This window comes from Ischnura elegans, chromosome X, assembly GCF_921293095.1.
Source record: "Ischnura elegans chromosome X, ioIscEleg1.1, whole genome shotgun sequence".
In the NCBI taxonomy this organism is placed as follows: Eukaryota; Metazoa; Arthropoda; class Insecta; order Odonata; family Coenagrionidae; genus Ischnura; species Ischnura elegans.
Genome location: NC_060259.1, coordinates 1,644,062 through 1,659,875, shown reverse-complemented (window position 1 = coordinate 1,659,875; position 15,814 = coordinate 1,644,062). Strand labels below are relative to the sequence as shown.

Sequence of the window (15,814 nt, the reverse complement as noted above, 5' to 3'; positions counted from 1 at the left end):
GTTTGACTGCGAATTTATGCTCTCTAATCTTCCATGGTAAATACCTCACAGTGAAAGATAAAATGGAGTTGTATGTCATTCATTGGCGTTATCTTCCAGCCATTGTCCACTCTCTCCTTTGCTATCGACCAATAACAATGGCAGCTTCCTAATGACACCTGTTAACAAAGGAATGGCATTGGTTGTATTTTCCGAATCAATTCTGTAAATATGTTTAGAATGGACCATAATGCATACTTAAAATCTGGAATCGATTTATGTCTTAAATCTTAGGTAAAAAAGAACAGTGAAATGTAAAATCATGATATGAATCAAGGTGCATTCCCACTTTCCTACGAAAAACAGGAACTCATATCTCTCAATGCGTTCATTTGAAAGATAAAATTTTATCCTGCTATATCTCGAGACGGAGCGAGCAGTTGATAAACTGACGGATATTGGTCGGCTCAGGGGCGCCAGCTTCAAATGTTTTTAGATGGAAAACTGTCGTAAAGTATTTTTCGGTGACTTTGAAGCATTTTTCACATTTTGTCATCTGAAAATATACATCAGCTTCGCTACATTTGAGTGATACTCGGCTATTTTTACTAGGCCAGGGTTACTATATTGTCTTTTGATGGGATAAGTAATATTTAAGCATTGTCAGCATGACACCTTTGTCCTCATTCCACCACGCTTGCTGTTAATTGGTTACGGAATGGTGTTCGGTTGCCCGACCAGAGTTCCGCATGATAGAAAACTATCTGTCGTAAGTGACTATCTTTTATGTATAAACGGAACGAATTGGAAATAATTGATTCTTAGAGTAGTGGGATGAGGTACAGTCGATACTATGAATGGACACGCCTGCCAAGGTAAATGGTGATTCCACTAAGCACCTACTGGTGCCCTTTGTAAATACGTCCAACTGTGCTTGGACGAGAAGAAGACGTTTTGGTGATTCACTGCGATAAACCACAGCCTTTTTCTGCAAAGAAGGCCGGTAGAAGGTCGGGATGGATGGATGAAGGACGGATGGCACGGAAAGCCGTAGTAGTCCCCTTGGCGTCATTCGTCAACAGCAGGCTAATACCGAAGCATGAGACTGGTAGTTGTGCACTTCACTTGAAATACCTCAGTAAGAATGGTGCATTTTGGTTTAGGATTGATGTGATCAATGAGCCCGTTTTGCTTCAAATGTCTCGAAGCAGTTCCTCCGAGTCGCACCGCAATGCATTTGCGTCACCACATTCGTGTTTCACACACAAATTTTTCTCCTTCCATCCCTTCTCCAGCAGAGGGCAGTTCTTTTTGCTTTAGAGAAAACGCGCATTAGCATTATTCACATAAAAAATATTTACTGGAATTACATCGTTTCTTTTGCAAATACAATTATATCTCAGCCTGAAGAGTCGGTAATTTTAAACAATATTCTGTTGCCAAAAACTTGATGAATATTTTAGTAAACTTATGAGCATCCTCTAATCAATATATAACATTTTTTAACGTTTCCATCATGTTCCGAGCTGAAAGGCACATTTTTAGGAAAAATGAGTAGCCGCTTCGCAGGCCGCGATATCAAGCGACGAGCGGAGGAGGCTCGTCAATACTAGAGCATTTCTGCCTGCCAACGGATTAAGAGAAAATCAGCTGTATTGCTCTTTCATCCAACGATTTGATCGATGGATTTTTGCCTTTAATAGGAAAATCCAGCGAAATCGTTCGCACATTAATGGCTGATACCTGGTTTCGCTATTTAGTGGGTCCTTTCCGCTTCTATAGCGGTTACGTGTTTAGCCCGTCCTTCCCTTCCAACCCTATTCGTATCCCAGAGGCGTCGACGGGCTCCTATCGCAGCGGCGCGGCGCCTCTTTCCTTGTTCCTTCCCATCCAAACGCCTCCCCACCAGCGCTGGCGTATAAGTCCCGAACTTGGTTCCCGGCCCCGGTGTGTTGTATCCTTCAGACGACCCACCAACCTAGGAGTGCTGATCTCTCTGCTCTTTCAGCATTAGTCATTCAGATCACCTCCAAGGGTCTAGGTACGTTGATTTTTATTGATGAAATGTGCGGTTTTCACATTTCACGTCTTCCTTGGACCCCGTACCACTCGTACCACATATACTACCACTACGCTACTGCGCATTCACGATAGGAAAATTCCTGACTCATCATTGTGAATCAATGCTGCCTTTTCTGAAGTATCACGTCAACAAACAAGAGGCACCATGTTCATTATTAACCTTTTATTATTATTTATATATTTTAAACAATTTGATTCGCTGCCTTGAAAAATTATTCGCTACAAATGTAACTGATTACATTTATCCCTCTTACTGCATCATGCAAATTACCTCCAGGGAGATAAAATATTTGCTTATCTCGTACCTGCTACTCCAGCCATTCTCAGTATTATTAACAATGCTATTTACTGGTAAATTTTAAGGAATAACGGCGATTATATGCAAAATTAGACTTTTCTTTATAAAAGAGTTTTTTTAAGTATTCGAAAATTAAGAATAATCCCGGCTTCTATTGCTCACTCTTACTTACTTTCTCTCATGGCCATTTATGCCCTTAGTATTATTTGGCCTCGCCAACTGCCAGATGATAAACTGTCAATCGAGTACACCATGTACGACGCACGTGTTGACGGGCTCATCAAGCCGATGAAGTATGTAAATCATTGGAGAAACAGTGGGTTTGTCACCCGTGACACCTGAGCAATATGCATTGCATTCGTAGTCACATGATATAAGGGCATCGCATGCGTCTCCTACTATATCTCGCAAGAGTTTCAATTCCCTTGACCTACGTGATTATTTCAATCAAAAACTGCGCTACCTCGCACTCACACACCCAGCTCATTTCTCCAATTGCAAGAGCTGACACGCCCATAGAAGCTTGGCTCATGTCGCCAGCTATGCGCACAATTTAATCGCTTTTTCAAAACATATTCACATCAGGACGATGAGTGCAGCGCAACCCATTTATTCTCAATATTCGCGAAATAGTTTTTTCATTGGCGGGGAATAGCGTTGAGAATTTATTAATTCGATGGATCATGCCATCTCGAATGTCAATGTCGGAGAACAGTCCTAAGTAGACCTTATTCTCCTCGTGAAATTCGAGTCGCTCTTTCCTCAGCGACAGAAATGGCAGATTTCTGAAATCCATTTGAATGTGCAACAGGAAATCTGGTGGCCATGGACCGAATCCTCTGTTGTAATATTTGCAGGAATCGGAATGAGGACTACCGACAGGTTCACTTTTGATAGCTTTATACGCGTTATTTTTCCAGCCATTTGAAATCAGCAGTATCAGTAATACGAATTACGTTGGTTGGTTTGCGCGTTCATAATCTTCGGGGCTAAGTTCGTACCAACGGGCGTGATAATATTCGTAATTTCAACGTGGTGTAGGGCAGTTGACCGTGAAGGATGCCAACAGTTCATCACCATCCAATTTAAAATTGGTGAATGCTTATGGGATGGCTACAATGATGCATTGTTCCGGCCTTGCAATAATGCAAAAGCAAATAATTCTGCCATACCACGTAGTGGATGAGAACAAATCAGACCTTCCAATCCTCACAGCAGCACCACTCCTTTAATCTCTTTACTAAATGCTTTACATATGTCATTGATTTAAGACGTACGCTGTCCTCGGCATACATCTTGAGCAATATTCTGTAGCCCAAAGCGTCCCGAATATTTTGGTAAAATCACGCTCCTTCCGTAATCACTGTTTTAAGAAGCTTTCTGGATCCCATCCTTTCGTCCCCAGCTGCCAGATAAGGTGAGAATGATTTCCATGGATACGAGCGTGACAACAATAAGCGGGTGATTAGCTATCAAAAACCTTTGAGCTTGCGCGAGGCGCGTGAGGAGGGGGTGAGAGCATTTTCAAAACATGTCGATCGAGTTCCGGCTGATATTGTGGAAATGCCCGCGAGCTTCTTCTTCGTGGTGGCGTTTATCTCGCATGCTAGCGCTCCCAGGATTGGTTGACATGGGCGGCCAGTGCGAGGGTGAAGAGACTCGATAGCGGTCGACTTGGTGCGTGTGATGAGTGAAGTCGAGTGCGACACTTGATGGGCGTGAGCTGGTAGGCATGTCGTGGGGGTGCGTGCGGGCGTGCTTGTGTTGCCGGGCCACCGAAGCGCCACAAACTGTCCAAGGTGAGTGCCATTGGCGACGGAGTGACCTCTATTGCTCGCCAATGCCTCTCTTAGCAAGGGCGCCGCGCCCCGAGTTGATCCAGTCAGTGCAAAAAGTATTCGGACAGCTGCTGTCATTAGCTGAAATTTCCATTTTCCCTGTGTTACGCGTTTGTGTCTGGCTTGAAATGATTCTCAGTGTGTACTGTGGAATCTTCCATACACTGCAGCAACAGCTACAGCAGTTAAACTTTCGAAACTTAAAACAAAAAATAAAAACAACTTCAACTATGTCGCACAAAACTATTCGGACACCTGAATTTTTTATATTAAATCGAGTCATTAGGCACTATGTATGCAATCCTCTATATTTTGTGGCAATCCCTTTGCCTTTCGGGAATGCATGAAGGCAATTTGGCATTGAATGGACCAATCTTGATGTGACCCTAGGGGGTATTTTATTCCATTCTTGTAGCAACGCAGTCTTGAGGTCATCGTTGTTTGATATATGCCTTTCCCTTATTTTTGCCTCCGGGATACTCCTCAGATGCTCTATCGGATTGAGGTCCGGTGATTGTGGAGGGGTTTTCAACTGTTTGAGTGTGTTAGACGCGATCCATAGCTTTATATTCTTTGCCATGTATTTGGGATCCTTGTCTTGTTGAAATATAAATTTATTTATCAGTTCCATTTTATCATCATTAACTATCAAAATTTACTTCATTATGTCGATGTGCATCTTGCGCTCCATGTTCCCCTTCAAAAATTGTAATTATCCACTCCAGACGAGTCCATACACCCCCGCACCATCGCACCAAGCACCTCCACCGACCACCATTACTTTCAAGTTCTTGGGATCAAGCTCATGATATTTCTGACGCCACACCATTAGACGACCCTCGGAGCAGAATATGTTGTACCTGCTCACGTCTGTGAAAATTACGCGATACCAGTACTCAAAGAGGTTCAGATTGAGGTTCCCGCGAGGAATCTACCTGCTTCTTGCGGTTGACCACGCTTCCTCCTTACTACTCGCCCATGATACCCGTTCTGTTTCAAAATATTCCGGATGGTAGATACTCGGATAAACGTAAATACCACGTTTCTGTAGGTCAGCAGTTACCTTGGGAGCGCTGGTTTTAGGGTCGTTCTTGATCTCCCGCAAGATGAATCGGTTATCACTGTCCGTCAGCATCCGTGGACGTCCACTTTGGGGCTTGTTTAGAACAGTCTTGGTCTTCCCGAACCGATTAACTATGTCATAAGCAGTTGACCTAAGTCGTCCGACAAGTCCAGGTCTTTGATTCCGTGACTTGCACTGATTATGGTGTCTAATAATGAGATTTCGCTCAGCTTCAATCGTCTCAGTTGATTTTAGTTCCATTTCTGTCAACATGTCAGGTCGCCGCTCGGTCAAAGATGCGCCTTGCTTCGCCACAGCAAAGAGGGCGCCCGCAGTCCCGATGGCGGTGCAGTCCGAGAAACGCGCGTCAATCGACGTGCATCGTCTGTCCGAATACTTTTTGTGCGCTACTGTTTTGCGTATTTGTCCATTGGATTAACGGATTCACCCGAACAGTTCTTTTGCGCCTGCGGCGTGGCCATTGAGTGAGATTGTTCTTTCAATTCATAACCTTAACCGGAAATGTCGGCCATAATAATACTACAGCCATGTCGAGTCCTAAAACAAGTGCAACGCGGTGTCACAATAGCCTCAGTGGCTGGAAACAAGGGCTGTCCGAAAACTTTTTGCACTCACAGTAGTACACCTGAGTGATTATTGGAAAAGACTCTAATCAGCATTGCACACAAACGATCATGTTATTTTATTATGCTTCAATTCCGCTCTATCAGATTCGGTCCTAATTTGCGATTAAATGATGCCTCATTTAATCTGCCCGTCCGTTGAATTTCATCAACGTTCTATGCCCTCAGATCGCAGCCAAATGGCTGTGTCCTGAAAGTGCACTGTGAAGCTGGCTTATCAATAAATATTGCTTAAAAAAGCCTTGGAATAGCGAATATGTCTATTGGTATGGGCATCCGTTAGAAGTTGAGTGTACATTTGAATCGCTAACTGCAGAAAGGCATCACCTCCAAGTTGGACGATTTTTATTTTTTTGGTTTGAGTTGTTGCTAAGTGCAAGACTCGACATTTGCTACAAAAAGGAAACATGTGAGATCGGTGTTATTAGCATGACAACGCCTTCAATATTGTTTAGTCCAGGAATAGTTCCCTTTCTACGGTAAATAGCTGCCTGATATCTGTGGCAGACGCGTGAACTAATATCCAGTTCATCTGATTTGTATCCTGTATCCCATGTATTCATGTCAAAGACACCTATTACCTCAAACAGTACTTATTTACGTTTTTGGTTTGCATGATCTTTCAACGAAGGAATGTACAACTTTTATCTCTCATGACGGTGATGGCGATAAGGGGGCTTACAAAGTGTGTGAAAGGTTGAACAGGTACATAAAAACAAAATTGACAAAGGTAAAAAAAATATTTAAAAAAACCAAGAATGACTTTTTCCATATCAAAATACAGAGGAAGAATGACTTTTTCATGCGAGATGCACCACATGGAGCAGTGTTGCATGAACATTGCCGGCTAAGCAGTGTATTACTTCAGACAGAGGAACTCAGAAGAGTCTATCCGGGCTTCTATCAAAAACCCATTCAATTGGACTTCCAATTAACATAAAAATGCAATATCTAAATAAAGAGAAGGTAGAGAAGAAGAGAAGGTAGAGAAGGTAAAGGAAGAGAAGGAAGAATAAGATGAATAGCAGAATAAAAATTGTACTTTTGGAATCTGATTTTGTCATGCGAACGACAACAGCATCCAATGAATATATAAACTGAAATAATACAGACGAACGAGGTATTTTTTATTCAGATAAACTTTTACAATAAAATTTGTTTGTGTATTGATTTTTTCTACATAAAATGTCCTAAAACATTCTTGTTTACCGCAAAAAAGAAACAAGGCCTTAAAAACATCTCTAGTCAGCTCTCTCAAAATATTTTACTCACTTTGCTAGTACATACAAGTTCCAAATTCCTAGCCATGTGAAGAAAAAATATTTTTAAAAAATATATATATATGTGGTTTACTAGTTTTATATGGGGTTTACTAGTTTTTTTCCTCTCCTGTAAAGTTACACACATTTGGCATGATACCTCTCTGCAGTTAGCGGTTCATTTGTGTTTCAGGTTGGGGCAGGACCATTATAACACAATTGGGCGAGCAATTCGATTTTTTTTGTTTTATCAAAGGTACATAAAAATTCTGAGGAAGTTAACTGTGCCATAAATCAGAGCTGTTGCATTTTTTCTTTATGTATTCTGCAGTCAGTGATTTACGGCAATATAATAACGATATTCCCCCACGATACGATGTGAGCATTCGGGTGAAATGACTCGATATCTTCGTTAATCTTCGTCAGAAGGTCCGTTTACGTGTGCAAATGCACCCTGCAAGCTAACATTGCATCGGATTTTGAAGGCATCGGCCCTTTTGCATTCATTTCCCCTCGCAGAACCTCGCAGCATTTCACTTGACATTGTCGCCGCCCTCGCGACAATCCGCACGTGGAGTCTTCTTCGACAAAATTTCTGAGAAATTCCAAATTGGGGTTGGAAAAATGAGGCGGTATTCTTTGGCCATAGTTCTGAATCTGTTGGAGACAGGAGGGATTATTCCAATGCACTAATTACAATATAATTATAATTATGTTATGGTTAGAGCGTTGGAGTAGTTCGTCTATAAATCGTCTTGATTTCACTTTTCGTTGACTATGCTAACATTCATGCATTCGAAAATTGCATGGGCTGGGATCGAGTTGTTAGTTAAGGCGAAAAGGAGAAATTAAGTATGCGACCGACTTGAACTAGGTAACTTTTGAAGTTATGTGACAAGGCATTGTAGTCTGCATAATTGGGGGAATTCATCAACTCTCACTGTCATTAACCAATATTTTATCTCTGTTGACTGAAGCCGCATGTGAGCGCAAAACAAAGTATCTTCTAAGTAGGATTTCTGTATTTCAATTCAAATTAAGGTTGCGGAAAAAGGCGAGTAAATTTATCGGCATGTGCGTCAATTCTCAAAACTGAGTCGCCATTCCTGTCTTTCTCGCTCAGCAGTGAAAGCGGATGTTCACGCCAGCAATGGAGTCGTGTGTGTGGTGGCCGAGCGTCCGAATCGCATTCGCCGCAACTCCAGGCAGCACCACGAGTACGAGGACATTTACCAAGTCCGCGAGGAGGCGAAGACTTCGGAAGGGGCTTTGACGTCGGGCGTCAGGCTGCTCGGCACGGAGGAGGCCGTCAACGGATCCCTCAGAGCATCGGCCGTGCCGAAGAGCAGCAATGCCTCTACCTCCAAATCCGTCGAGGAGTTTGCCAAAGTCCACCAGAAGTTGTCTTCGGCGCAACTGTCGTCCAGCTCCACGGACAGCGATGACGACCCCAACGGTGAGTGGTAATAAGGCCTTGGTTGCGTCCAGCCGCACGTGAAGCGTGCTCCGTAGGATGAAATGTACGCGGATAGCTGAGGGCTGAGTGGTGAACGGGGATTAATATGTCGCTTACTGCATATCAGAAACCCAAAAAACGGCTCATTCATATCCTCTAGGGGCATTTGTATTGTTGCGCGGTTTTTTTTCTCTGGGAAGTGCTTTTGAATCAGCAATTTTCCACTTAAAATTTTTCCAATATTTTGCACAGATCGCTTAGCTGGTTTTTAAATATTATTTTTTTCTAGCTTTGACAGTTCATGAAGTAACTGCAAATAATTGGATGATTTAGAAGACTTAAAAAGGCAAAAGTTGAATCTTTCATTAAAAAGTTGATTGTGTCTGTTGATAGACTTTAGGGTACAATGCCTCGTGCCACACCTCACCTCGCTTCCTCCTATTGCTGACTTCGCTCCCGCTCACCACGCCCTCTCCAATCGCAGTCCCGATCAATCAATCTCTCATCTTTTCTCTACATTGAATTACTTATAGAATTGTGCGGGAAATTTTATACCTAAGGCTTTGTTAATTATAGCAATGACCATTCACGGTTTCAACTCTCAAGGGAGTCGCGATCATAGTGATTACTGCGCCGTATTGCTGAGAGGGTTATCGACCTTAGCAACAACAATATAAAGAGGAGATGCGCGCCTTTTATGTGTTACCACCGAGTGCCATTTACTAGATTCCTTAATTGTTTGAAGGGAAAACGACTCCCTATACTGATCCATTCCGCAAAATCATGATCACTGGTCAGCTATACTAAGATCAGGTCTCGACACAGCTCTCCACCCAATTCTCCTATCAGCCAATTTTTCACACCAGCGTATTTCTTCTCATTCACATCCTTATTTACCTGTTCCATATATTTTGTTCGAGATCTTCTTTTTCCAATCTTGCCATCCACTTGTGCCTCGACAGTTGTCTCCATCAAGCCGTCACGTCTCAAGCTGTTGCCTATAAGGTTGTTCCGTCTTTTCTTAAGGTTTTCATGGGGCTTCTCTTCTCTCCTAATCTTCTTAGGACTTGATCATTACTAACTCGGTCGATCCATTTGATCCACGTCATTTTTCTATAGCACCACATTTCGAAGGCCTCTATCCTTGATTTTTCCGCGGCTACCATTGTCCATTCTTCACTGTCTGGCCAAATGTATAATTTATTTCATTTAATATTTAATCCAGCAATTATGAAAGCCTCGCATTGTTCTGGAGAAAAGAGAATTCCTACACCTACACATTCGGCTAACTATCTCTTTTAATTCTGTTATTTCCTAGAAACACAGTGAGGTTCTAAGATGATGTTCTTAGTGTCGTTCTGAAAGACTGCTATTGTGAATACACTAAACAGTTAATTGCGAAAGGGAATGCAAAAACTAACTCGTGAAAATATTCTTTCCAGAACTCAAGTTTTGTTACCATACTTGACCTTTTTGTTTGGATTAGTTCTCTCAAAATTAAACAACTCAACTGAATTTTCCCATTTAGGAGTACTATTATCATTAGTGTTACAGTAGTGTTGGTCGTTTAGTGCAGTCCTCCATTCCCTGTCTCATTCAAATTACTTTACTTCCCCGTAGTAGTTTTTCTCCAATGCATTGGTCACTTGCTCTTCAGGATTTTCTATCGAATCTTCCCAGCATTTTTTCCAAAAATCTGTATGTACCAATCTCCTCGTCTTCAGTTATTTGATTTCTCTCAGAAGCAGCTCTGGGTTAGAAAGGGTTAACGCGTCTGGCGCTCTGTAATATTCTATATCCGTCTACTCTACCGACTATATATCTCCTGACTTCATGCATTTTACATTTATATGATCTTTATTGTCCTTGCCTTTAGCGGTATTGGTGCCAAGAATTGCTATCTTGTTATGGTTTCTTTTCTTTGTCAGCCTATCTATTCCTCAGATTTTGATGCGCAGCTGGTACATTGCCATTGCAGCACTGAAAATCAATAAATTCTAATTTTGTCGAGTAAATGTAAAATGCATGTCATTTGTCTCGCATTGTGCTTCGCTGGTATTTCATACTTCGGCAATTCCTTTCGAGATTTATCACGTTCTAGCGAAATGATAACGCACGAAAATAAAGACAGGAAGTGGTCTAATAAAAAGTCTAGGATGCCAGGAATGAATGCTCGTTTAGACCTGCTGTGGACGACCATGACCAGTCAGGACGGCACGTATGGTGAACGTTTATACCGTAGATTAGTAGAAAATTATTTGAAGCACCACTCTCAAGAGTAGGTACTAATTTTTATCATTTCGAAAAATATTAATGAATTGCGTCACTGGCAAATAACTCTCTATTTGGATGTATCAATGTGCTTTCCATGTGGTAGTCCTCAAGAACGATAGCCGAGAAGTGCCTCACGGAAAGAAGAATCGCACGCATCCCACGCCCAACGGCTCGCCTTTTGTCTTTCTTCGCGACGAATCAGTTGCTAGAAGCATATGCTATCACCTTGGAATTTTCAGCATCTATAGAGAACAGGCTTTTCTATATTCGCCTGTATTTTAAGAATTTAAATTTTGCATCTGAGAAAATAATGAGTATAAATGTTGAAAGTCGAGATATGGGAAAATACTCATCAGGTGCCCTCTCATTACCTCTGCCCTTTCAATTTCAAGACGATAGCATCCGTTTGAAAGAAGTTGTATGTCGCGGAGGGCGGCCGGCAAAGTGTCTTCTTTTGAAACCTAATAATGCTCAAGCAATGAAACAATGCTCTCTAGAATATTTGCCGCGCCAAATTTGCCTCATCAGCCAATGCGAAATGGAAATGAAAATATTCCGTAAGTGGTTGTCATAACAATGTTCTTTTGGTTCTCCTTACCTTCCCGGAGTAATATATATTTTTTTCTAATCAGCATCGACAAGGAATCCCACACGCTCACGAATGAATGTTCGAATTTATAGATTATTAAGTACGTATAATTGAGAATTAGGATTCAATAAATTACGAATTTTTTAAGTTTAATTGGCACTGGAAGTTTTATTGTCTGTCTTTAAGTTTTTCAATGTTTTAATCACGACGTACCGCTATGAAAGACAAATGGAAAACATCAAGTTAATCTAAAGCACAGCAAAGAACAAGTGACGCCCTCATGCGCATGGGTGCGAATTTATATACACCATGTAGAGGTCAGCACCTTGTTCGGTTACCCGGTCTGAGATTCACCTCGGAAGAGGATGGCTTCGTGGTGTAACTGGTAGCACACCTGGCCGGCAATCGGGACGTCAGTGTTCATATTCCTGCTAAGCCAAATAATTTTTTCATGGCGGATTTCATATTTGTTGTATATATCAAGGAAATCATTGGTAATTTAATGATCACTCCAATGGCATTGCCCAATAGCCTTATACTTGCATGAGGTATGGCATTAAATTGTATAATATGTTTCTTGCTATGCCGTCTCGAGTTCCTGGATTTCTTCCGCTGATGAGGATACAGCAAGTCATTTTTATTTGGAACAAATCCGTGTACCATGATGCGTTACGACTTTCATCCAACCGATGCTCCATATATTGACTTAGTATATAAAATTAACCACCTTTCGAACCTCCTTCTCAATTTTTCGGATGCTTGCGGAAGCAAAATGGATCAATTCCTTCGTACAGGCATTTGACTCGTAGATATCGGTTTTTATAACGAGTTCCTCCCACTCTGGCTCCACATATCTCCACTTATTCTTATACTTTTATTCCTTTAGTATCTCTTCACCGTTCTTCGGCTCTTAATATCCTTTTTCGAATTGCAAATCGTTCTTAAAATCGAATTGATAAATGCTTATTAAATTATCATACGTCGGGTACTTTGACTATGTAAATTAGTTTTCGCGTCGTATTTGCTCCATTGCTATGCGGCTTGACTCGTGTTCCCATTGATTCAAAGGACACAATATCAAATGGACCGTGACATTACCGTGGCCTCCCTCCCACTCCTCCCCTATCAATCGAGAACACATTTCAGGATTTCATGACGTTTCCATACTCTGAAACACAAGAATTGTAGTTAAACTACGAAATAGCAATGTTAAATCAATCATTTATTGGAAATGTATAGTTTTGCCTCCAACATATTTTAAGATTCTTTCTGGCAGATAAAACGAAGGGAGCTTTAGGTACTTTGAAATCTCGAAATTGCCTCTTCTATTGATTCTCATTGTGCTACTGACGACAGTACGTAATATTTATACCTTTTTAATTGCTCATATAAGTCACCTTTCGACATATTTTTTATCAGTCATATCACGTTTTGATCCATTGACGGAGATTGGTGTGTCTGTTATGCTGTCATGTGAGATTCTTGCGGCCGTATCCATAGTCCCGCTAAAACATGCTAGTGGGGCGACTAACTTATTCGGCTCCTAAGAACTTTAAGTCGCTTACTAAGGATATGGTATTCATGGTGAGATACTAAGAGCTACTAACTTAGTATGCTACCAGCCAGCTCGGCTGCCGATACTCGGCAGCGATTGGTGTTCAACCCGTTAGGCTACTCTTGGCGACACTGCATCTGACTCCTCCGCGGCGCGGAAAATTCGTATAACTATGAAAAACAAAGAATTTGATTCTAGAAAATGCATCGAAATTTTGTCTAGATAGTCGATAAATCGATGCAAATCCATCGCATAGATATTTACTCATTATTGTACACAAAAAATCATGCTAAATCATTGAGAAAGGAGAGATTAATGAACATTACCGAAGCATTTGTATGTTTGAGATGCAGTTGTTCTTGTACAAACGGCCAAGTATACATTGAAGTGCATATTTTTTGCGCTTTGAATATTTATTTAATTGGTGGATGCGTTGTGAGTATGAGAAAAATTGATTAGCAACGTCAGTATTATACATATTTATACTCGAAAAGTAATAAATACACCTCAATTTTGAGTAGAAATGTACAATTATAAAACTTTTACAATGCAGAAATGAAACGCAAAGAAAATGGCGTTAAGGTGTATGTGTAAAATGATACACATTTTTTACGTTACAAAGTCCTTCGTGCGAGAAATTAGTATCATATGCTTACAACTCGTAAAATGTTAACGAGACACAGCAATCTGCCTCGCCACATTTAAAGTTTTCAAATATTGACAGCGTAGAAGTGCAGAAACATAGGGAATATAGTTTACCAGAGGTGATTAATAGCAAAACATTTACGTATGACTAACCTAACTTGTTGTACTTATTTATTGCTGATCATATCATAAATAGCACTAAAACCCACACACATTTCAGGACTGTCTTTACGATACTTAAAATGAATGTATTCCGAATCAAATGATTCAATGAAAAACTTGGCTCACAATCAATTTAAAATACTATAATGAAACACTAGTAAAGCAAGATAAACAGTTTTCCAATCACTATGCACACACTAAAAGAATTTGCACTCGTTGAAGTTCGAAACGATTCCTCACTTCCCACTCATCACTAACAATTTAGAATAAGTTTATGTTATTTCATATTACCATTACATAGACCATGGGCGTACCCAGTGGGGGCAGGAGGGGGCAGACCCCCCCCTAGAAGCGAAAATATATTTAGAGCTGAACGAAAGTTTTGTAAAAAATTTTCTTTTGAAGAAAAATGTTATTGTTATAATACATGGAATAAAAATGAAAATCATTATTATTTTCAAGGAAATAATTTTATAAACTAATAAAGCGCTGTCATAATTTTCTTGAAATTTTGGTTTCATTAACCTTTCCTCTGCTAGGTAAGTTATTACAACTCGAACGACCACGGCTCCCACCCCCCCCCTAATTTTGATCCTAGGTATGCCCATGCCGTAGACAATGAAATGAATAGGCTGAAACAAATTGCTAAACCAGTTATTGTAACATCAATAAACATCAGTCATGCCGTAAACAAAACAAAAACAACAGCGCAACAAAATGAGTGAAATGTAAACACAGGCCAAATCTCACGATGAAGTGACCGGAATCGGTAATAAAATCAAACTGAACTTATAAGCGTAGAAACGTATTAAAATTAATACACGTTCAATGCATCCCTAAAGAACAATACTTGAAATATGAAACATATCCCCTTTGCAACAGTGAGATACTTTAGATCGAAATGTATGCGGTAGATTAAACCAGTATGAAAGAAATAAATACTTTTGTCGAAGCTTATACACACAAATATCACTTCACTTGTCGCTTCACTCTTTACTTCATTGTCTGTATGCAATAAATTTTCCCAGGGGTGCACTAAAGGCACAAATTGTGTTCACTTACACTAGAGGCCCAATGAAAGTTCACGGCACGTAGTAGATTCATTGCAGCCATGTAAAACTCTCAATTCCTCTCAATCACTACACTAGTTACGTTGCCTGCCTAACTTGAAGAATGGATTTTCGTGTTCCATTTTGGTACAATGCGTAAAAAATCTGTAAGAGTATACAAATAGAACCGGAGTTCGATTATCAAAAACGGTCCGCCATATTTAGTAGCTCCCTTAATCAAGGAAGGGGAGGGTGTCTAAGAGCCGGCTACTAAGATAGTTCGCATATTAAGCTTATTAGCCCTTTGTAACGATCTATGAATACCATTGTGATCGTTTGCTACTACTTAGAACACTAATTCCGCGTCAGTGGCTTACTAAGGAAACTATTAATACGACCGTTGGAGTTTAAAATATGGCACCATAAAAATGATCTTTTCTATTGTGCACGAGCATATTTTTCATCGTGATAGCAAATTATATGCAAATTTCTCATTACTGCCACTCAAAAAATTAGGAGTTCATTTTGAAGGACTTTCCCAAAGGCTTTATTTAGCTCTTATATTAACATGATAATAATGTTTCCATTACGTGATGGACGTAATCCTATTTTCGGCTAGCTAGATGTCGAAAATTATCCTCGACTCATGGCTCAATGTGGTGACCCTTAGCCATACATGCTGATTGATCTTTATAACAAGTGCTCTATTTTCTAATTTTTGGCCAGAGATTGCTAATTGTTCGAATACTGAAAAGGTTAACTGTGAATTACAACGTCAAAATAACGTCTAATGAGTATTATACAGTCAATCATTAGAAATTCCTGCGTAGGTTTCCGCGGCGATGATCGTGGTGCGCATGGGTTTCCGGGCGCTCCAGCCGCGTTCGTCGGTTTTGGGTGACGACGGTTTCGAGAGCCATC

At 40.6% G+C, this 15,814-nt stretch overlaps 1 protein-coding gene across 1 annotated transcript in view; it reads left to right on the top strand.

The window, feature by feature from the left end:
- Positions 1-15,814, top strand: part of LOC124171939 (espin) — a 445,604-nt gene that overhangs the window by 381,641 nt on the left and 48,149 nt on the right. The window contains exon 8 of the mRNA XM_046551385.1: positions 8,287-8,619. Coding sequence (XP_046407341.1) covers positions 8,287-8,619 — 333 coding nt within the window. The remainder of the gene's footprint in view (positions 1-8,286; positions 8,620-15,814) is intronic.